We start from the raw sequence: 22,201 nt of genomic DNA on the forward strand, positions 1-22,201 counted from the left end.
CTATACAATATATTTTTTTCTTCTTTTCTAACAATTTTGCGCAAAAAAACTTGAAAACTGAAATGTTTAAGCAAAGAATGAGTCAATGTCGGTATCTTCAGGAGCACCAATGTCGAGAGATAAAAACCCGGAACGGATGACGTTTAACCATTTGTGGTTGTTTGCCTCGTGGCCGTGGTTACCGGCACGCAATGCCGCGGCATGCAACTCAGCCGCAGCAGCCGCGGCGTTGGCACTGTGCATGCTTGGAGCACGAGATGCGCGCGGAGCAGCAGCAGCAGCAGTGACAAACTTGGGCTTTTTAACCAACAAGTAGGACATTGACTTGGACCGCTTCCCGTTTTTGCGCACAGTTTCGATGGTCTCGTCGTCATCGTCATCCCTGTCTGATTCGTCATCAAAGACAAGGTCAAACTCGTCCATTTCATGGTCCGAGCCGGTGAAGTCGTCTTCCCCTGTGGTTGTAGTGGTGGTGGCAGTGCGATTCAAGGCGGCAGTGACTGGTGCTGACGAGTAGGGCACATTCAAGTGGTGCTTTTCAAACGCAGAGGAACTGGACTCGAAAAAGGAGTGTCTGGTGATGCCCAAGTCAAACATTGTTTGTCTTCTTGGTTTAGCCAAGCTGGCCTGTTTGGCGGTAAGTAGCGACTCGTCTTCAGCTGCGGGATCTTGAGGTTGCCTGTTGGGAGTGGAGGCCGTGGTTGTGGTTGTGGGTGTTGCTGTTTCCTCCGACACGTCTTCATCTTTGTACTCTTGACTGTGCTGCTCCCCCTTTTTAACCTCCGCTAATAGGGTCTTGGCAACGTGTTCGAACCCGGACGCAAGGATCCCACGGTAGACATAAACCATTCTCTTTGGCGACGCGTCGGCCCAGTCTCTGGAAATGGCATACTTTAAACTAGTGTCGCCCTTTTCGATTCTCTTGATGTACGCGTTGAGCTTGGCGCTGACCAAATTGGAGGTCTTTGTTGAAAGACTAGCCATTTCGGGTTTCTTTTCGCGCAAGATGTCGCAGACCTGTTTCACGGTTAAACCTTGCCCTTCTGGATCCTCTTTGAAAAGAATGAGAAAGATGTTAAAGAGGACATCGTCTTCCAAGGAAGCGTCGCCTTCTTGTATAGGCTCTGGCTTTTCACCGGTAACGGGGATAGCCGTTGAGATGCCAGTGGCAATGGGTGCTCTAGAAATTGGCTTTGGCTTTTTGATCTTCTTTGCAGCTGCGGTTGCAACTGACGAGTCGTTGGATGAGGGAGGACTCGATGTTGAAGTAGGCGGAGTCGACTCTCTAGTCGAGTCTGGTTGCGTTTCCAAAACGGACTCGGGGCTAGTGCTTCTAGAAGATTGCTGTTCCTTGCCGATATCCATCTTGGCCAAGTCCCCGCTAATCGAGTAATTTCGACCGGGCTCACTCTCTGCCTCGTGTTCGTCTTCCTCTTCCTCCTCATCCGAGTCCTGGCTCTCTTCCTCCGAGCTCGCACCGATGGCATCGTCGTCACCGTTGTCTTGGTTCTTTGCCCTCTCTAATGCAACTTTTTCCGTCGGATGCAAGGGCAAGCTCTTGGTTCTGTTCTTTTTAGCGACACCCAAAGTGTTTGGGTTGAACGTGGGCGAGGCAGCACTGGCCATCCCGTGTAACTCCAACGGACGTCTTTCAGTTAATGCCATATTTGACCACTCTTGCTATAACTTGTCTGGTAGATTGCAAAACTGTAACCAATAGTATCTGAAACAAAATTGAAATGGATCTATGATTTGATATATGAAAAAAAAAAAAAACAAAAAATAAAATAAAAATTGAACCTGATAATGTACAGTTTCTCCCTGCTGAGTATATGAAAGTAGATAAAGACAAGTTCTAGATATAAAAAGTCGTATAGGAGTAAAATGTCATCAAATGATACGGACGGTGTAAACAGTGTAACTTTGCAAGACCTGATTTAGCAGTTCATATCAATAGCGATTCTTTTTTCTGTGGGTGTATGGAACAAAAGTTGATAATCAAAAGTAATCTGTGGGAGTAGGGAACAAGTGATAGTGAAATACTTGTTTCTAGTGAGCGTGTGGATATGAATATGTGTTCTGGACTATGGAGTGTTTGTGGGTTCCAGGGTGTTACAAACGTGACGCGATAGCCCTAGGTTGAAAAAAGTGTTGGTCGTGGCAGCACTGGGTGTATATAAAGAGGATAAACTGAAAAACTAAAGGGTGGGAGGGAAGATGCAGGGGATGGTGCTTGGATTATATTAAAATATCCAATATTCCTGTTGCATCAGGAGGATCGTATCGATTGATTGTGTGAAATAAATTACTACGAAATTTTCAAAACTGAGATTGGGGGGGGGGGGGAAGAGAAGGTCGTGTCCGGGGGTCAAATTCAGCTTCCAAGAGCGACTCCTATTTTCTCAATCAGATGCCACATTATACCAGTGCGAGGCCTACCGAGTCTGTTAGCATGGGCTGTTTCCACTTCCCTGTAGCTGGGTCCCCCCAGGTGGTGCTTTCCCGCCCTTCCTCATAGCCTTTGCAGTCTATAGGTAAGAGACAGGGGTAGGATCTAAGGGCGGAGGTGGCCGGAGCACATGCTACCTCGGTACCAATCAGAACCTGTTGATGCTACACAAGTGTTTTTTTTTTCTTCCATTTACAACGTGCTGCAGGGGAAGTAGAAATGGCGCACTTTAGTATGTGAAAGGAGAAACTCATAGGCGCCAGTGAAACGCAATCGAAAGTCCTTCACGAATGTAAGACAAGTCCTTTCAGCAAGTCCTATTGAACAAATAGATCCAGGTCCTCCATCGATTGATCCGGTCTCGGGTCTCAGAAACTTGAGAGACTTGTGTGAAACCCTCGAGTGCCTAATTGGGAAAACAGGGAGCAATCTCGCATCAACACTTGTTGCCTTTCCCCTATACAGCGTGCAGTGGGTGTTGTTTCCATCTATCGATCCAATCAGAAGTCGCTCTGGCACGGGTTTAACCACTACCTTCTCTGTTCTATTATTCCCTATACACAGAAAGTGTTCCCGCCACTGCCTTGCGCGTAATAATAATCCATCTCTCTCTGGCCTTACACCCCCACCACCACCAACGGCGACATCTCGCTTATCGCTCGCAAAGGCAATCTTTCTAGACGTTGCTTGCTGTCTTATTCAACGAGAAGCGGTTCGACTGCGGATAATCAATAACCGGGAGAAATGAGTTTGGTTGGTGAAACGCTTCCACACCGCCGTCTCAACAACAAATAGCGCATCTTAAGCAATAGTTCAGAAACCAACACGTAATTAACTCGTAAATGTCACCCCCTCTTTTACTTCTAACTACCGCGCCGTCTTGACATAGAGGTGTAGAGCCAAAACCCAGGGCGATGAACCCCTAAGCCAATGGCGCAATCTAAACTCTGGTGTAGTGTCATAACTGCTACTGGCGCGTGGTTAAAGTAGACAAAGCACGTCAGTATCTCCAATCAATTCTATCTGCATGTATGGCTCTTTCCTCCTCGGTGCTAATCTAGGTAGAACTCCAGCGGCCCCTATTCCCGTGGAGTGGCCCGGGAACCGGGCTATAGCCCTCTTATATGAAATGCGAGGGTATCATTTTCTTATTTTTCGCAGCAATCAGATGTTGCGCGTTTACATACTTTTGCAACCAACGGCAGGTGGCTCCGTTAGAGTCTCTTACCTCTGGGCCTATTTACAGTACTCAATCCTTGGCATCTTCGTGCTCGTCGCCGCCACTTTTCAATAACCCGAGCGCTTGTAGGGTGACTTGCCAATCTTCTCGCCAATAGTCGTCTCTATACGGATCCTCAAACTCGTTTTTGTTTGGAGGAATAAACCAATAGTTTAGCGCAATATGTACATCTGCCCCGGCAGCGTGGTTATCCTCCACGCCAAAGCTCGAAACCTCGTGGAACCAGCCGGCAGGTAGGTATAGCATCTCGCCTTGTTCTAGCCAAACGGTCATCTTGTTCAACTGTAGTACACCAGGAAAGTGCTCCAGGGCAAATGCCTCCACGTGTTGTCTGGTGGCTTCATCCATTTCGTCAAGATGGAGTAGCGCGGGCGGGATTTTGGAAAAACTAGGCGGATCGAGCGATTCTCCATCGAGCAGGTGTGTCAGATCCACTCTGGTGTTCTCCACCAGCAACTCGTCTTGTCCATCACCATTGTGTCCCTGTTGCCAGCGCAAGACGTCTTCTTCAATTGCGCCGTCGTCTCTAATACTCATCCACTCCGGTGCATTTGCATCTCTCTTGTAGTCAATGACGCCGTTGCCATAGACTCTCGCAATGTTGCCCCAAGTGTACAATTTCTTTGCATCCGCGGGACTAAAGATTGTAAATCGTTTCCGTCCTTGCACCAATATGTACAAGTTATCGGCATGGTCGTGGTGTAGACCTGAACTAGAGCCATTTGACGGTATCTGTTTGTCTAGGTCAGTCAATGGGGTTGTCAAATCTACTTTGTAGTTGCCTGACTTTTGAGTCTTGCCCATCCATAGATTGATCTGCTGTGGGATCAATGTTGGAACTATCTTTGGGTGAAGCGGTAGTATGTCAGACTGGGCAAGATTAGACAAGGGTCGTTGGTAGAGTTCCGATACTCGTTCAACCGCCTCGTCCTGGTCCATCGCAATCGTGTCACCCCCTTCTTCATCTTCCCCCTCATCAAAGTCATCCCGAAGATTGTTGATATCGAATGATAAAGTCTCCGCAAAATGGTCCACCTCTTGTTCTTCTTCCTCTTCCTCGTCTTCTTCGTCTTCCTCGTCTGGTTGCTCCACGGGATCCACCTCGAGGTCACCACTCTCTTTATACTGCGTTGTCAAATAGTAATCGCCATCGCCCAGTTTCAACTTGTCCATCAACTCGCTCAACTTCATCTTGACCCGCTTCTGTCCCGAGCCGAACCCACCACTGTGCAATCGCTCGACTTGCAACTCATCTTCCTCGTCTCCATACTGTAAAGTCTCATAGAGACGGTCAAGTTTGAACTTTGTTAGCGGGACCAACCCTTCTCGACTCGTGAGTTTCACCGGCTTTCTCGAGCTGATGTATAGGTCGAAAAACTGTTTGGGGGTAGTATCATCTGCATCGAGCGTGGGAACTTGCACATCGCCAGCGGGAACAGCCCATCCATTGTAGTCGTTCACCCCCGTCTTTTGCTTCTTTCGCGGAGCCGGGGACATAACCTGTTTCAGCTTGTTTTTTTTTTTACCAGCTGCAGTGGATCAGCAAAAGCTTAGTTATCCCTTAGTTCACTATCGCTGTGGCATCCCCGCGTCTGGTTATCATCGTTTGATTTATTTATTGTCTCCAATGTCGCAACCCGAGTGTTTAGTGTCTGAAGATATTCAAGACAGAAAACAGGCGTGTGGTTTTTTTTGTCTGCGATAGAAAAGCTAAAGTTTTTTCTTTGTTCGTATCAAACAGAGCTCCACACTAGTTTTTTTTTTCCACCTTCCAGAACAGACGAGGCAGGTGTTAATGAAAGGTTATAGCAGCGAGTGCTTTCAAACAATGTAGGCCAAGAAAAGGCAAAGATGAAGGCGAAAGGCCTCGTCAGCTTTGCGTAATGCTCCCTCGGCCGCCCCCTGTCCCGAGGAGACTGTTCAATTCTGCAGCCTTGCTCAACGGCTGAGATAGCAATCAAGTTGCTGCAGCGTAGGGGAATCAATATCTACCGTTCTTGCCAGCGTATGTTGAGGACTGTCGCGAATCTGAGACAACGCAATGCTCGTCGAACGAAGTATATGAAACATTGAATCGGATTCAGATTTGACCAACTTACAAAAAAAGAATTGGTTCTATTTTTTTATCAATGGCCGGGCCGGTTAATAGGTTAACCTTTTTTTCTTTCCGCTCGGACTCCATCTGGCGAGCCAGACTCACCAAGCCATGGCGAAACCACAAAAACCTCCAGAAATATCCCTGCGAAGAACAAAACAGAACAGGTTTGCCCACTATACCCAATTGGGTGATTAGTCCCTCGTCTCCTCGGCTTGCGCTTGGACGTCCAGCCTTTGTGTAAGCAGAATTTGTTTCGAGACTCACACCGTGGGATGCTGAACATTCCACGATTTGCGAAAAAACGCAATGCAAGGGAAACAAAGACGCTCATGTCAGCCTTAACGTCACCACAGAGGGGATAATAAAGGTGGCCGGAGTTGAGGAGCTGGACAAAAAACTCTCTTCAACTTGCCCAAAGATACACCGTCTCCTTCTCCTACACGGGCCGGAAATGGGGGAGGGGGCCGTGTAACTTGTCCCTCATGTGAAGTAAACGTTTTCGATCCAGGCGCTACTAACCAGCATAAGAATCAGTCCACCTGGGTCCCCAATGAACAAGACAAACGTTTTTTTTTTTTTTCAAGGGCAGCTCTTTGCAGGTGGGCTCCTGTGCTTCAACCCTCCCCCCTTGCACAGCAAGTGTCCGTTCCAAGAGGAAGCTAATTTTAAAGTGAAGATAAACGAGGTTATATCTAACCTTACTATTGTCTCGCAGAACAATGTCCATTTGACAATTGCAGCCATTAGTGCGGAAAATAAAAAGGGAGAAATGTTGGAAAAGTCTAGGGTGAACAGTAGACGATGTTAAGCCCAGACGGTCAACAAGGGAGAGTAAGAGTCATCATCGGAGTTGACATCTCCAAGGCTGAGCAAGCGAGTTGAAACCACATGGAGGCAACCGGGATACCTTACACGTTACACCTTGTGTCTAACCTAATCTCCGTTGCTAGAGTGGGACACATCCAAACCCGATGGACCTCCTTTCTCACGCGTCGCGTCTACCGCGGTCGGCACGCCCTTCTCGACCAATATACTGCAGACTCCTTCCCCCCTTCCCGCGTTCCACCCTGTAACAAAGGACAAGTTGTCCTTCTTTTTCAGTCAGATGCGCCTAACCTGGACTGTCTTTGTTGGATTTTGAGTTTAGTCAGCTCAACTAAGCGCTAGTCTCCCTAATGGTCAGAGACTAAAGCCAGACAAGTTTCACAATTAGCCAAATGTGGCTTCCCCTAGGGTTGTACATTTGCTACTCCGTTTCAAGATAAAGTGCCAAACAACAAACCCGGGTAGTAATTTTCTTGTTTCCTTTTGGCTCCGCTGGATGAAATGTTTCACCCGTTTTGTTTTACAGTTTGGAGGGTTGTTAGAGCACAGGGTGAACGGGCGTCGTGAAGCACTGCCGTCACCGGAAGGCGATGTTTAACTTGGCTTCAAACATTTTACGCTCGTCTTTCAATGTACTCCCTCAGCGATAAAGTGACAATAAAAGAAAAAGTGATCTCACCAATTCCACTCTTTGCTTTTAGATCGCGTTGCAACAGTGCACAATAGCGCGGAGCCTGCGCTACCATGTGCTGTCAAATGATTGCAAAAGATTGCGCCCGTGGTGGGTTATCGATCCACTTCAATTTGGACCACTATTACCACGGCCAGCACCACCAGCGTAGTCGCACGTGTAGTTGAGAGAGTTCAAGTGTCACGTCAAGGATGCGGCACCAAGTTTGTTAGTTTCTTCCCCTTCCTCAACGAGATAGGGGCACAGGAATTCCTTCCACCCTCAACCGTAGATCTCTACGCTGCACGGATTATGACAAGATACACAAAAACGGTTTTCTCTCGGAACAATCACAATATAGGGGAAACGCAAGAGAAAGCCTGGAGTTCACCTCTGTTTCTTTTTTTTTTTTATCACGCTGTATTTATTTATTCACTTTTTTTTTTCTCTTTTTTCATTAGAAGTCATATATTCGTGCTATATTCTATGAGGGGCTCCTGAGGTGGTGGTATCATTACTCTTCATTCTTTTCGGACCGGGCGCGTTGTTCCCCCCAAGCAGAGGCTGGTCCAAAGTTTCCCGTCTTTTTCTATCAATTCGCTCTTCGGGACTTGGCCCCGGGGTCAAAGGCATGGAAACTTTTGGCGTCTTTGGTGGAACGGCTCTGTTGGCAGCAAGTGCGCCGTTGCGGTTGCCATCACTGGTGCCGTTGGGGTTGGTGCGGCGGCAGTTCATTAAATATTTCTGTTGCAAGCTGTTGGGGATAGCGAGGAACTTGATATTCTGAAACACTGTTTGGAAATCCTCAATCACTAGCACCAAGCGTGGAAAGTGCTGTGGGGAGGTTGACACTGCTAGCACATTGTTGTAGAAATGTAAAATCGTCATCAAGTTGATGGGGAGCTTCAGCAACGAGATGGCCGACATGATGGCCAAAATGGCGATTCTCGACGACGAGTAGTCAAAGTAAATGTTGGGGTAAAACTGGAACAACTCGCCAAGGTAATACGCAGTCACCTTGATCTTTTGGATGTTGTGCTTGATAATCATGGCCTGGGAGTCACTACCGGACGTCAAGAGGCTGAGAAAGCTATCGACAAACGCGTCGTAGGTGGGCGCATTGACCACCCACTCCAACGACTTCAAGATGTGCTTCTCCATCTCAATAAACAACTCCTTGGTGTAGCTATCAACACAGATCTTTCTCAAGTCGCTCAAGGTGGGTATTTTAAACTTGGAGTCCAAGTTCTTGCAGCTGATCCACAACGACGTCAACCCCAACAACTGGTAGTGTTGCTTCTTGACGATTCGTGTTGAGCAGTAACGGTCAATCAAGCTAACTGCAAGTGGGAACGTGGATCTCGACAAGTTGAGAATGTTGCCAACTTCGAACAAAAAATCAAGCAACAACGGTCTCATGCTCAACTTGATCTCTGGCTGCTGCTCAATCAACCCCAACGTAGGCAACGTCTGGATCTCTGCGGTGAACAAGTGCTCCAAGACGTCAATGTGGTATTCAGCAACACTGTCATTGTGGCATTTTTGCTCCAACTGCTGCAAAAACGGGTTATTAGCTTTATTTTGTGCTTGCACCAACCTCTGCTGGTGGAAAGCGTCCGGGGAGTTGTTAGTAGCCATGGTGGGACCTTATTCTATCTCGACAAATACAAAGCAAAGGCGAATAAAACACACACGGTGGGAAAAACCACTTTTTTGATGTAAAAAATGTGGTTGTCAAAAAAGAAAAATTGTGGGGAACTTGACTTGGTTGTAAAAAAAAAAAAAAAGGGACAGTGTCTGGAAAGAAAATGCGACACTGGTATTTTCTTTTTTTTTTGCGACTTTAACCAAGACTATCAAAGTTCAAGTTCAACGGATCTCCAGTAGTAACCAGTTACTAGCAAAGGGAGACGTACAAATGGTATGCAAATGTAAAGGTGTTGCGTCGTGAATCCGTGACGCTACAAAGAAAAAAAGTTGAAACGGTGTTGAAGAAAGACCTGGAAATGTGAGGCAGCAGTAGTGTGGGAATAGCGTTCCGTGAGTCCAACACTGTACAAGCCTAGCGATCGAAAATAGAAACCCTAGTGATGGAATAGTTGTTTTTGTAGTTGACAATGAAACTTCAACGGATGAGAGTCAGATGTCAAAGCAAATCTCTTTCCAGCAGCGGTGAGCGAGCGAGATTGAATATTCTTCTTGGTGGAGAACTAGTTAAAGCTACTTTGAAGAACCAAACTGTTTGACAACTGAATCTGACCTCAAGCAAGGAATAGCAGGGGGGGGATGGGAATGTTATAGCAAGTGGAACTAAATAGACCAGGCCCGTAGAAGAATGAAGCGTCCGATAGCGATGAAAGTGATTCTCTATGAGGATGGCAACTTAGCGTCAAGTGTCACACAGTCTATCAGCAAGACAAGAGCGGGGGTGTGTGTTGAGGTTTGAAGTGTAGAAAGTGAAGAAAAAGGGTTGGAGAAGTTGCAAAAGTTGGGAAAAAGTGGTGGAAATATATATGCTAGATGTTGAATATGTACTCTGCCTACTGCCATTATGTTCTCTTGTATGAAGCTCACCCTCCTTGAAAAATTTAGCATTAATTAAAAATTAAGAATAAAAAAAAAGATCTGTTCTTGTTAACAGTTCGTTACTAATAATATTATTAGCTGCTACTGCATAATGCCAGAGAGTCCAATTAAGCGACAGTGCATCCACCAGATATTACTACTTGACTACCAGATAGACACAGAGAGATAACCACATACAATTAAACATGACACAAGTCACAAAGACACCGACGACATTAGTTACAAAACCGTGGGGGGACACGACACGACACCACACGACACAACACGACACAACCACACTACAATGCCATCAACCACCAAAGAAGGCGCCGACAGTCTCGTAAGTCTGTCGAGTATAAGCACCAGCGCTATCACCCTTGGCATCACCGTGAGCAAGCTCAAGGTGAAGAGCCCCATCACGAGCTTGAATTCTACACCAAATCCTCTTGTTCTAGTGTAAAGAGTCCTCGCACGTGTCGTGCTGCTCAAAGGAGTGGGTTGTCCATTTTCACATTTTAGCTACTTTGGGCATACGTGCCTTTACCACCACTACAATTGCAAAAATGCAATTTAGCAAAAAAGGAGCGTTTAAACGTACCTGGACAAAGGCCTCCCAAAGAAACGAGATTGTTCTTGTTTGAAACCAGCAACAGTGGAAAGCTTCAATCAAAAACCACACATCGAAAATCAAAAAACGAAAACCGAAAATAGAAAATCTGCTCTGTCAAAGCCCTAAAAGAAAAGCTTAGTGTCTTGTTATAATCTCCCCCGTTGTGTCTGGTGGTTGGTAGCTCTAACGATCTCCTTTGTGGTTCCGAGTCTGCTTTCGAACCAATTAAAGTCACAGAGTGGGTGCGTTATAGCTTTGGGCTATTTTCTCTACATTGTTCAGCGGGACAAGGCAGAAGGGGGAGCGGAGGAACACTGACACTTCCATGCTGAAACTCCAGGGGGGGAAGAGGGAAAAATGCGGGAATGTTAAATTGGGAGCTCAGACTCACCGGGTGTTGCCAGTGAGATTTTCCAGCGTATCTCCTGGCATTGAAATACTTCGTACCACAATGCACCCACTTCTGGCTCTCCCAATCGAGACATAATTTTTGCCAAACGGTTCTGCAAATTATGAAACCGCAGGAGAGACAACCGCTGCCTGAGCTGGGTTCGTGTGAGAGCAAGAAATATAAAGCCCACGCAATGCTGGTGGCGGAAATAGACACTATTTTTTTTTTCATTCTCGACAATAGTGATCTTCTGTCTCAGTCAATGAAACCGCACCGACTATACTTACAAAATAAAGACCCCACATTTGGAAACCAAGTGTTGATCCGCCAACACCACAACCATCACCAGAACTCCTCCCAATGGTTTAAGCACTAAAGACCATCTTTGCTTCTAGAAAACGGCACACCACATGGGCCCAAGTGGCACTCTGTCAACATATTTTAGTCTCCATCGATCTCACTGTCTGTGTATAGTCTGAAACGCAGTGATTGTGACGCTAACTGTGCGGGCTCTTGGTTTCAGTGTCGTTGCCCCTATTTCCTCCCTCCCCCACTCCTGCTCGCTCTTCTCCTCGCTTCTTCTTTTTTTGTCCAAGATTTTTTTTTGCAATCTCCTTTGTATTACAACCGCTGGAGTGTGCAAATGAGCTGTTGAAAAAAGAATCTTGTTGCATTTATTTTCTCTCGGCTATCGAGTAGCGGTGGTGGTTCATTGGTGCTTTCGTTGTAGTCTACTGTACCGGTGCAGCCTGTATTCCAGGCACCAAGCCAGCTGCCTCTGTCTCAACCAGTCCCGACAGTATAAAAACCCAAGTCTCGAACCCTAATGTCCAACCTCAAAGCAGCTACTATTAATAACGAAGAGATTTAGGGCCGCGCGTATCTCGTGGTGGGCACGAAGAGCTAAAAGGTAAGAAAAAAAAAAAAAGAAAAAAAAAAAACTGGTGACGATCTCCCGCGGGCGACTCTTCTGCCTAATCTCGCACCGGGAGGCTTGACAAGCGGCTAGGTACGTTCAAGGGGGGAGGAGAAGCGTCTCACTCCGCCTGATGGCATCGCGGTGACGATCTTTGAGCCCAATTGCGCAACGCCTGCTGCTGCTGCTAGAGTTGCACTCAGTCAACCAATCGGTCAACCAATCAGCAGAATCGGGTAAAGTTTAACTTACTCTCTGCCTTTGCCGATTATAGAGTTTTAATTTTGGATAGGATAGTTGGAACACCCATAAAGGTGAGATCCGCAAGGTTTGGGGTTTTGCAAAAAGCCAAAGATCTACAATGGCCAGACATGTAAACTTTATTAGACTTTGGTGTCTTCAATTCGGTCAATTGTTCGCACGGTCGAACTGACAAAGCTCGGTAGTTGTCAGTGCAGACCACATGCATCCGGCTGAACTGATGCTCTCTGTGTCCCTTTCCACCCACCGGTTTTTTCACGCATTTGTGTGCTGCAAAAAAAAATTCTCATGGGGTCGATGAGATGAGCTTGGTTGAGCTTCATTACTGTATCACAGTGTTCCATGCTCTCCTTTCGAGGAGGTGCTTTTGTGATAAAGACATGGATTTGCATTGTGTGCAACCACAAATTGCGCCCAGCTAAGGCAAATCTCTACAAGTACAAGAGCTACCGAACTGGTGTATTTTTCATCGCCTGATCTTGCAATTTTAGTGATCCTTATCCTTCAATCACCAAAACAACAACGTTTGACTCTATTTTTTTCTGGAACCTGGTGTTCTCTTTAGAGGAAAGCTAAAACGCTGCTTCATTGACTGCATCAGAAACAATCTCAAAGACGAACCCGAAAAACCGATAAGGTGGTCTGTTTACGGATGTGTCTCGAGGGGTAAATCCCGCTTACCTCCCTCTCACACACGCCGGAGAGCACCATCTAGCGTGGACTCTGTCATATAAAACGTGGTCATCTTGACCTCCTTATCCCTGGCTGGAGCTGAACTGAAAAAAAGAACACAAGCAAGGCTTTACTGCCCCCCTGGTAAAAGTTTATCCTGAAGCAGTAGCTCCCGTTCTCCCTCCCCCCTCGAGTCTAGCCAGACGGAATGATTGCTGTCTGGTTTGAACAAGTGCAGATCGCGCCCTCCCGGGAACAATCAACCAATAGTGGAGCTGCTACACGCTAAAACATTTATAGATAACCTAGCGTGCATCACGTGGAAACTACTAACCTTCCAACGCCATGTCCGTGTCCACCAAAGGAAAGGAGAGCAGAACTGACAGTTATTGCAGGTATAGAGCCAGTGTAAACTTTCCAAAGTCGACTGCCTCTAGAGCACAACGCAGGGGCCTTTAACAGTCCACTGCTTTCTCTCTTAACCACTCCGTCTTGCTTCCTAGAGGAGTTGAAAAGACGCTTTGCTGTATTGCGTAGAAAACAGAAGCCAGCTCGGAGTCCTTTTTGTGCCGCGCAATACAGCAAAAGCTCATAAGTTCAAGATGTGAGAAAAGTTCTGATTTTAGTTGGCACCAGAGAGAACTAACCGCAGAGAACAAGAACAGCAGACAGAAACTGATATATTGTGGAGGCACAACGAAACAAAGAAGTGAAAATTGAAACACCTGAGTTGAGCTATCGCCCCCTTTTTTATCAAGATGTACGTTTGCTAGCACGGAAGTTTGACACTTGGTTTTTCCACTGGCAGCTCAAGCACGGCTTCCAAGGAATATGCCACCACATCACCGGGATTGCTCTTTCGCAGAAACTTTGCCGTTGGTTGCGAAGCTCCCGCAACCAGATCCCACAAAATAATGCAACATTCTCGGCTGCGGTGTTTACCTCGAAGGAGCCCACACACAATAAGCCATTCGAAACATCCTTTGCGCACAACAAAGCGTGCCGTGGTTGTGAATATGCCGAGGCTTTGAACAGACCACGTTGGTGTCCGCGCGTAGAGCCAAACGTTGTTATCAACTGGAGTGGAGTGATCTAAAGGTCTCTAAACACTAAAGTCACCAAGCCTCTAAGTGATACAACCGTTCCGCAACCAAATTTACGTAAACTGGATCAATTGGTTGACCCCTTTCAAGTGCAACTCAAAAATTGCGTCTTAGTGCGCCATTTCATCAACGCTGACATTTTTTTTCTCACCATGTTGACGCAAAAAAAAAAAAAAAGAAAAAAGAAAAATTCCAGAGCCATCCACCATCAAGTGTTACAATCCAAGGTGAAAAATTTTCTCTATTCACAACACAAAAGGTGCCTTCTCATCAGACTCAGCTCAAGGAACACAACCATGGAGGAGTTGATCCAACGTCACAAGAAGGAGAACAAGGACTTGATCGCGACAATCACAGGGTTGAAGAAACAAGCGACAAAGAAGAACAGAAAGAGCGTGCTTGAGAAATGCCAGGAGTTGGATGCTAGTCTAAAGAAACGGCATGCTGCAGAGCTAGCAATGTTGAATGAAAGCGACGACGTTGGTGGCGAAGAAAACGACGATGGTGTCTCTCCCGAGCAGCTACTAGCAGAAATGTCCCTAGCACCGGAGACACCACTGGACACATCGAACGAGGCATCACATGCTGCTCCCTGCAAGAGGCGAAACCGACAGAAGGAAAGACTAGACAAGCGCAAGGCCGAGATTGAAAAGATGCAGCGGGAGGCCCGCGAGGAAGCACTAAACACAACCGACTATCGACAAATCGAAATCGACTCGATGAACCAGCTCCTCCTGCTACACAACTTGGAACTACACGAGATCAAACCCGATGGACACTGTTTATTCGCCGCGATTGAAGACCAGCTCCGGGAACGACACCACATCCAACGATCGATCCAAGAGTTGCGCGACTTGGCCAGCGACCACATCTTGGCGAACCAGGACGACTTTGTCCCGTTTTTGTTTGACGAAACCACATGCAAAGTGCGGGACGTCGATAACTACTGCCTGGAACTAAGAACAACGGCAATGTGGGGGTCCGATATGGAAGTGTTGGCGTTGGCGAGGATATTCCATTGCTGCGTCACCATCCACATGGCGGGGGCCCCGTCTCTCAAGATCAACGAAAGTGAAGAGGAGCAGGAGCCCGAGTTGCAGTTGGGGTATTATAAGCACTCGTATGGACTAGGTGAACATTACAACTCGCTAAGGGATAAGAAGAAAATAGTTGAGCCAAAGGAGTGATCTTTATATATATAATTTTGTACTAACCCTCCACCCTTGGCCTGTCGATAATAGTGTCGTGCTTAGTGTCGCGACACTGCTAGAAGAAACATAATATCATATTATATTTAAGCTGTGCTGCATAGAGTTTAGATCTCGTAAATGTACGCCGTGCTTTTATACGTCCGTATTCACACACAAAACGACTCGGCTTCAGATTCCGCTACAACTCGGTTGAGGAGAATATGCCCCGAGATCTTTATCGGAATAGCACCAACGGGATGTTACTGTCTGGGCCACAAGCTGGATTCAGCTGGGGCAAGCCCAACTCGAGTCTAGATAATGGGCAGTTTGAAAAAGAAGGGAGGATCAAACATCCCTGCATCGATCAGGGATGCAAGACGCAAACCGCTGAGTCTAGAAGTGAGGGATGTACTCTAGATACTCTCATTCCCGGTTGTGGCTTCCTCTTTGCTAGCACGTTTTCGAATAGGGGCTGTTGCACTGGGTTCACTAGGGATAGGTGTCCTCCCCCCCCTTTTCTTTTCTTGGTGATAATCAAAGTATCCAAGGACAATTTCACCGAATTGGGAAGAGCATTATTAAACTGGCTTTTGCAAAGTTCCAGATACGTGCAGATGTATATTTTTCAAATTGTCTGGCGCTGGCTGCTTCGGAGTCTGTCGTGTGGCAGCGAGAAACGAAAAAGCAAAAAGTCGCAGACATAAAAAAAAAAAATGTTGTGAGCGTGACACCCACGTGACGCGCGATCCTGGCCCACATTTTCGTCTCTCCTCTTTTGCTTGATTTAACCCGAGCTGAGCTAACAATGGACTCCATGCCCGTGACGAAGAATGGGTGCAGTCTCACAGGCTCTGCCGCAACGCCTATGAGTCCTTCCCTCACGACAGCGTTGTCTGCAGCAACTGGGAGTGATCAAACACTCCAGGGGGGCTTTGTATCGTAAATCGTTTTGATAAACCAACGTGATACGCCTCAGTTTGATAAGAGAGGGAGCCAACTAAACTGTAGCTGAGTTAAAGGAATAGCGTAAAGCTCTGAAGGTCAAATTCGGGGGCAATCTCACACTTCTTCCAACTTCAATGCGGTAAGAGTGTACGGAAAAGACCCTGGATGAGTTCTAGCCGACAACGTCAGGGCATCCTCCCTTTCTCCACCTCTCCGAATTGCACATGTAGAAGAAAGCAAATGCAAAGAATGCAGTATCACTGGCACTACCCACTACCCTTGTGCTTAAGTTATAAAGTGACGTTCTTTTCCCACTTTACCACATTGTAGCGCCACTTGCATGTTACACCCCATCCATGTGAACCCTGTGTCTCACACTGTCAAATGGTTTTGAGGATAGGCAAGGGATGGAGGAAAAAAAAGTGTCAGCTCGACACCAAGGGATACGTTTATCCTGGACATAAGGCGGACTTGTACTGTAAAACAGCTGCGTGGAAGCCTCGGTGGAAGCTACTGGTTTGCTTAATTTGCATGGTGTTTGAACATCAACACCTATGGTCACGTGACATGGGCATACTCCAGGCCTGTGTCACTTGAAGGCCATCTTGCATTCACCAATGATGGAAAAAGCCAGGATAGACATCGTCCGAACTCACATCACCAACCACTCAACGTTGGTGTGTCACTTGCATCCAAGGTGTGCCCCCCCCCACCTGCCTTTGCTCAATCTCGGTCATCACGCTTATTTCCATTTTTTTTTTCCTCTTTCTCCATTTCGCATCGCATCACTCTCTCAACTGCAAAGATAAGCATTCATCATGGGTTGGCTCTGGGCAGACAAGACGGAAACCAAGTCCGCTCTGACACCTTCCGCTGCAAAGTCACTGGGATGCCCGGTCGATTACACATCGTTGAAATCTCTGAGTTCATCCAGGCCATCTGTTTGCCCCGTCCAACCAAGCAACAGCAACGATCAAGTGTTGAATCCCTTGAACAACATGCCCATGGCTATATCAAGCGAGCGAGCACCGGGCCAAAAGATCAAGTTGTCAACCGAGCGAACCATCTCCACGATCCCACGAGGCGAGTCGCTGGACCAAGGGCTCTGGGAGTATCCATCTCCACAGCAAATGCTCAACGCCATGCTCGCCAAGGGCAAAGGCGAGGGAATACCCGAGGATGCGGTGACGTCGATGGTGGAGGTCCACAACTTCCTCAACGAAGGCGCCTGGCAGCAGATCTTGGAGTGGGAAAACAAGTACACTAACGAAACAAAGGTCGAGCCGAGGTTGCAACAGTTTACAGGTAGACCGCACGATCTCTCGCCAAAGGCAAGAGTGTACTTGTGGTTAGGTGGGTTGTTCCCCGACACGTTCAACACGGTGCCACCGTTTGATAGACACGATTGGTACGTGTTGCGAAGCAAGGGGAGAAACCAGGGCTGGAAAAAAGTGAGGTATGTCATTGACTACTATGGCGCTCCCGATGATGAAGAAACGGGCATGCCGGCGTTTATGTTGGACACCCGTCCCGCGTTGGACGATGTGGCTAGTATACGTGATAGAATTGTCTCGTTTGCAGGGCCAGTGTGGAGAAAAGCCATGGGAGATGCAGATCAGTTTTAGTCTTTATATATAGCAGGATTAATTATTTACATGTTTCAGCAATTTTTGTGCTATAGCTGGCGGGAGCTCAACAAACTTGCTGACTCTGGAGAGCATCTTGACCATTTCCGGCACGTAGTCTGCATCGGGCAACTCGGCCATGTCAGCGAGAACGAGCGAGATCAACTTGTGGTTGCGTTTGCTTAGTAAGTAGTTGAGGATGAAGTAGTAGGTGAACCTGTTTGGTCTCACTCCAGGATCGTTCTTCATCCTCCTGTAGTACTCTAATGCGAGCGGCGTGTCTCTGGTGAGAAGATTTTTGATCATGATGTTCCAGATCCGCGCATCGTTGTTGATATTGGAGATGTAGTAATCGAAAATTTGCACTGCAATCGGGATATCCCCATGGGACAACTCCCCTTGCAACATCTTACTTTGAATGGCACTGGACCTGGGTTTTGTTTCCATCATGTGCTTGTAGAGCACTCTAGCAGCAACCATGTTCCCAGAGTCAACCAACCCGTTGAGCACCGCTGAAAGAGTGTGCTCGTTTTTGGTGGCGCCTTTCAAAGTGTGCAAGATCCCTTCAAAGCTCGGTGTTTTCCCCTTGTCAATGAGCGCATTGACATACGCGCCTACCAAGGTGGTCAACGAATGCACCGTCTCGGGAATGCCGTGCTCTTGCATAAACTCGTTGATGCCACGCACGGCTTTGTAGTTTTTCTTTTGCGCATAGTGGGACATGAACATGTTCAATACAGTGGCGCTAGGTTTGTAGTTGCCTTCTTTCATGTACTCGCGCATCCGGTGCTCGGCATCGTCAATCCGGTGGTTGAAAACGAGGCCGCACAAGACACCATCCTTTGCCGCGTTGCCGTTGAGTTGTGGGTGCTGTTTAATATGCTGTTCAGCAGAGTCAAAGTCATTGGCAATCGCAAAAGCGCTAACAATGCTGCCCAAAGTCTCCTCGTCAAAAGCCACTTTGCTTGCTTCTATAGTGGCCAACATCTTTTTAAAGTTACTCATAAACTCACGCTTTTGCTTTGCTGACGCTTTCGCGAATCTGTTGGGGTTGATTGTGGCGCGCAACACCACATTCCAAGCGCCAATCGATGGCTTGATTCCGGACTTGAGGATGTTTTGGAACATGTTAAACACGTCGTCGTACTCGTCAATGTAAAAGTATCGGTCCATCATGGCAACCAAGACCCGTTCATCGATCTTGATCCCTTGCTTGGATGAGACTTGCACAATCTCGGCGTATATACTGTCGAGCTCCCTTCTGTCACGCAATGAATATATTTTCTGAAGCATTTTGGCACTGTTGGGATTCACCTGCCCTAATCGAAACTCATCCAACACGCGTTTCAATTTCGCAAACTCTGGTTTGGAAAACACCTTGACCTCTTCAAGGGTCCGCTTTAACATATACACAGCTGGCACAGTGTCGTTGTTGGAAAATTTTTTGGCGTTCTCTTCTGAATAGGTGAGTCCTTCGCCCTCGCAGGCCATGACATATGCGTAGTAGCTCAAGTTGGGAAGATGGTACCCAGTGTACTTGGCTTCCCCGTCTTTAAGGCTCATCCCTACAAACACAGGTGAAGAGTTTTTGTACTCCAAGTACCTGGCCCATAGTTGCATCACCCTGTGGTACTGAGCGGGGTCTGGCTTATTCTGCAAGAGCGATATGGCAACTTCGGTAAAATGGTACTGGTGTGCAATCTGGTGCAGGGTGAGAAACTGCAACACCTCGTTGAGATCTTGTCCATTCTGCTTTGCTAGTTGGAACAACTCAATGCTCAAGGGAAGGAAAGCATTGTATAAGGCGATTTCCGGGATGTTTTCCTGTTTGCGTATCTCACGTAGAAAAGTGATTCCTTCCTCGAGAATGTCTTTTATTTCGTGGTAACCAGTTCCCGAGCTGATTGTCTCCTGGATTTGCTTGGTAATGTCTCTCAACTTGTGGTTCTCCACTCTTTTGGCAGCTGTTTTCGACGGATGAATGGGCGTGTTTGACGGCTCAACTGATTCCGACAGAGTGGTTGTTTGACTCCGGATTAGTCTCGGAGGCAAGGCTCTTACCCCTACACTCAGCAACACATGCCCGCGCAACAACGGTCTTGCTATTCGTCTGGGGATCATTTACGTTGATGGGAAGAGAAAACGTGCACTCTCTGGAGAAAATTTTGCAATTTTCACGAGTCGCGATTCGACACCAGGGTGGGTTCGTGAACACACTGTGGGTGTTTTTTTGAGAGCACTACAAATGGTTTCAGTTGCTGGAAGTGAATGTATTTTAAAAAACTGTATAAAACCCCTCGATGGTTGAGCCTGGGCAAATGTTAGCAAGTCTGTCAAAGACATTAGAGCACTACTTGTACATATCAGATAGATTTGAATAAACGGTTTTTATCATAAACAAAATATCAATTGAGCTGGGTTTATGCTATGGAGTCCTAACGACTCAGTATCATCATGAACAAGGTTGATAGAGATTTGTAACATACCAGGGATAGTAGCTGATTAAAACATGGTGGAAAGAAAGAAAAGAGTCGGTGAAGAAGGCTTGATTTTTTTTTTTCTTTGCTAGTACCTCTTCACTTTTGTTGCGCAGTTTATCAACACCTGCTAGGTGCCACCCACCACAACTACCAAATGACAAACCATGTCAATGACAAGTACAACATTGGCAATGCTCAAGAGACACCGCCAGATCTAGTGTTCTTTAACTACCATGAGTATTTAGTGTCGCAGCTGGGTGGTTCTGAACTGCCCGTGGTAGTCGTAAACCACTTTCCCAACCATTACAAAGACCAGTCATCCGTGTCGTTCAAGCACACGAGGGTTGTAAGAATACCACGTTGTTATGATATCCAGTGCTCGGACTTGATACCGCAGTTCTCTATATTCTACCCAGGGCAAGAGCCAGGGGCAATCAAATCAGAGGAAAGTAACTCGGTCATGGCCACGTTTGATCAGCATGAGTTTGGAGTTACATCTGAAATCTTGCAGCTCCGGCAACGCATATCGGAACAAGACTTGCTCAAACTTGTCACCACCATCAACTTCAAGTTGCAACTAGCCTTCAACCCGTTCTCAGTATGGACTCTTTGTGAAAACATTTGCAACGTCTTGACTGGCGGGTTATTCCTCCTGTTGATGAACTTTTGTCATTTGTACACTTACTCCAGGAGACAAGTTACCAAATTGGAAGCGTTTATCAGACATCAGAATGAACAGTTTCAAAAAGACGGAGTCGACTTGGTAATCACTTCACCAAGGAAAACAGCATATTTGTCAGTACGTGTAATCCTTCAAAGTCTATGGCGGCGCGCTAAATACTAACCAAAAATGAATATTTTTCGCAGTTGGATATACAAGTTTCCAACCTCATCCCCTCGTAACCTGTAGATACTTCAACCACCACCACGATGAAGCAAGTCATGAACGGTGTGTTTGCCATAAACAAACCCAGTGGGAGAACCTCAGCCAACATAATTGCAGAGTTACAAGAAATCTTCACCAAGTCGCAAGTGTTTGCCCTGGATATGCAAGCGATACGAGACAAGATGTCCTACGACTTGGGCCAGGACAAGAAGTGGAAAAACAAGGCCAAAAAGAAAATAGCCAACGCCAAGGTGAAAATCGGGCACGGGGGCGCGTTGGACCCTTTAGCGAGAGGGGTGTTGGTTGTTGGCGTTGGGCTAGGTACAAAGAAGCTACAGTACTACCTCACCGAGTGCCAAAAGACCTACGAAGCCAAGGCATTGCTTGGTATTGCCACGACAACGGGTGATTCAGAGGGACAGATTGTGTCTCAGAATGAAATAGCACATATAACACCAGACTCGGTTTTACACGCGGCGGAGAAATTTGTTGGCGACATTAAACAAACTCCACCGATTTTCTCCGCGTTGAAAGTGGACGGCAAGCCCTTGTATGAATACGCGAGAGAGGGGAAACCCATACCGAGGGATATCAAAGTGCGAGAGGTTAACGTGGGGCGTATCAAAGTGTGTGAGGAGGACCTCCTCACCACTGAACATGACTTTAAAAGATTGGAAAGCGAGTTGGATGAAAACGGCGTCGCAAAAGAACATGCGTTGATGAACAACCCCACGTTAAACGACTCGCCATTGTATTTTTCCAAACAGTACCTTGAGCAAACTGGGGGAGTGCCTCAAGAGTGCAAGCCACGGTTGTTGTCAGAGGACGAGAGCCATCCGGACAAATTGCCCATGTTCCATTTCACCGCCGATGTATCGTCAGGGACCTATATCCGGAGTTTAATCAGTGACATTGGCCGTGCAATGGACTCCTCTGCGTATATGGTGGATCTTGTTAGAACGAAGCAGTCGGAATGGGTTTTGGGTCGCAATGTGTTTGAGTTGGAGAACTTCCAAAGGGGTGATAGAGTGTGGGGCCCAGTGTTGAAAAAGGTCTTGGCTCATGGTGGTGAAGGGGTCGACTTGGCAAAGGAACTAGCCGAGGCTGAAAAGGAGACTCAAAGGGGGGTTGAAAACAAGGGCGATGAGGACTTTGACTTGGAATCGGAATTCGCCAAAGCTAAGCAAGCTCTGCATCGGGATAATGACGAGGGTGCCGAGGGATTCAAGAAGCGAAAATTGACCTAGGGCGGAAAAAAAAAAATGGTGCTGCGAA

At 46.9% G+C, this 22,201-nt stretch overlaps 8 protein-coding genes across 8 annotated transcripts; 4 read left to right on the forward strand and 4 right to left on the reverse strand. All coding sequences in view use genetic code 12, as the record gives it.

Annotated features, from left to right (window-relative positions):
* Positions 1–66: 66 nt before the first annotated feature.
* LODBEIA_P47740 (uncharacterized protein) lies at positions 67–1,665 on the reverse strand (the record flags this gene model as incomplete). Its single annotated transcript, XM_066975032.1, has 1 exon — positions 67–1,665. One exon carries the CDS (start codon positions 1,663–1,665, stop codon positions 67–69), a length of 1,599 nt encoding a protein of 532 aa, XP_066831712.1.
* Positions 1,666–3,698: 2,033 nt separating this feature from the next.
* On the reverse strand, positions 3,699–5,186 carry LODBEIA_P47750 (uncharacterized protein; the record flags this gene model as incomplete). Its single annotated transcript, XM_066975033.1, has 1 exon — positions 3,699–5,186. The coding sequence occupies one exon, from the start codon at positions 5,184–5,186 to the stop codon at positions 3,699–3,701; it is 1,488 nt and encodes a 495-aa protein (XP_066831713.1).
* A 2,573-nt stretch (positions 5,187–7,759) lies between these two features.
* Positions 7,760–8,920, reverse strand: LODBEIA_P47760 (uncharacterized protein; the record flags this gene model as incomplete). The annotated part of the gene is made up of 1 exon (XM_066975034.1): positions 7,760–8,920. One exon carries the CDS (start codon positions 8,918–8,920, stop codon positions 7,760–7,762), a length of 1,161 nt encoding a protein of 386 aa, XP_066831714.1.
* Positions 8,921–14,096: 5,176 nt separating this feature from the next.
* On the forward strand, positions 14,097–14,987 carry LODBEIA_P47770 (uncharacterized protein; the record flags this gene model as incomplete). The annotated part of the gene is made up of 1 exon (XM_066975035.1): positions 14,097–14,987. The coding sequence occupies one exon, from the start codon at positions 14,097–14,099 to the stop codon at positions 14,985–14,987; it is 891 nt and encodes a 296-aa protein (XP_066831715.1).
* A 1,766-nt stretch (positions 14,988–16,753) lies between these two features.
* On the forward strand, positions 16,754–17,560 carry LODBEIA_P47780 (uncharacterized protein; the record flags this gene model as incomplete). Its single annotated transcript, XM_066975036.1, has 1 exon — positions 16,754–17,560. The coding sequence occupies one exon, from the start codon at positions 16,754–16,756 to the stop codon at positions 17,558–17,560; it is 807 nt and encodes a 268-aa protein (XP_066831716.1).
* An 18-nt stretch (positions 17,561–17,578) lies between these two features.
* LODBEIA_P47790 (uncharacterized protein) lies at positions 17,579–19,681 on the reverse strand (the record flags this gene model as incomplete). Its single annotated transcript, XM_066975037.1, has 1 exon — positions 17,579–19,681. One exon carries the CDS (start codon positions 19,679–19,681, stop codon positions 17,579–17,581), a length of 2,103 nt encoding a protein of 700 aa, XP_066831717.1.
* Positions 19,682–20,194: 513 nt separating this feature from the next.
* On the forward strand, positions 20,195–20,884 carry LODBEIA_P47800 (uncharacterized protein; the record flags this gene model as incomplete). Its single annotated transcript, XM_066975039.1, has 1 exon — positions 20,195–20,884. One exon carries the CDS (start codon positions 20,195–20,197, stop codon positions 20,882–20,884), a length of 690 nt encoding a protein of 229 aa, XP_066831718.1.
* An 86-nt stretch (positions 20,885–20,970) lies between these two features.
* LODBEIA_P47810 (uncharacterized protein) lies at positions 20,971–22,173 on the forward strand (the record flags this gene model as incomplete). The annotated part of the gene is made up of 1 exon (XM_066975040.1): positions 20,971–22,173. The coding sequence occupies one exon, from the start codon at positions 20,971–20,973 to the stop codon at positions 22,171–22,173; it is 1,203 nt and encodes a 400-aa protein (XP_066831719.1).
* Between the last annotated feature and the right edge of the window lie 28 nt (positions 22,174–22,201).

The sequence above is a fragment of the Lodderomyces beijingensis genome (assembly GCF_963989305.1).
Source record: "Lodderomyces beijingensis strain CBS 14171 genome assembly, chromosome: 6".
NCBI lineage: Eukaryota > Fungi > Ascomycota > Pichiomycetes > Serinales > Debaryomycetaceae > Lodderomyces > Lodderomyces beijingensis.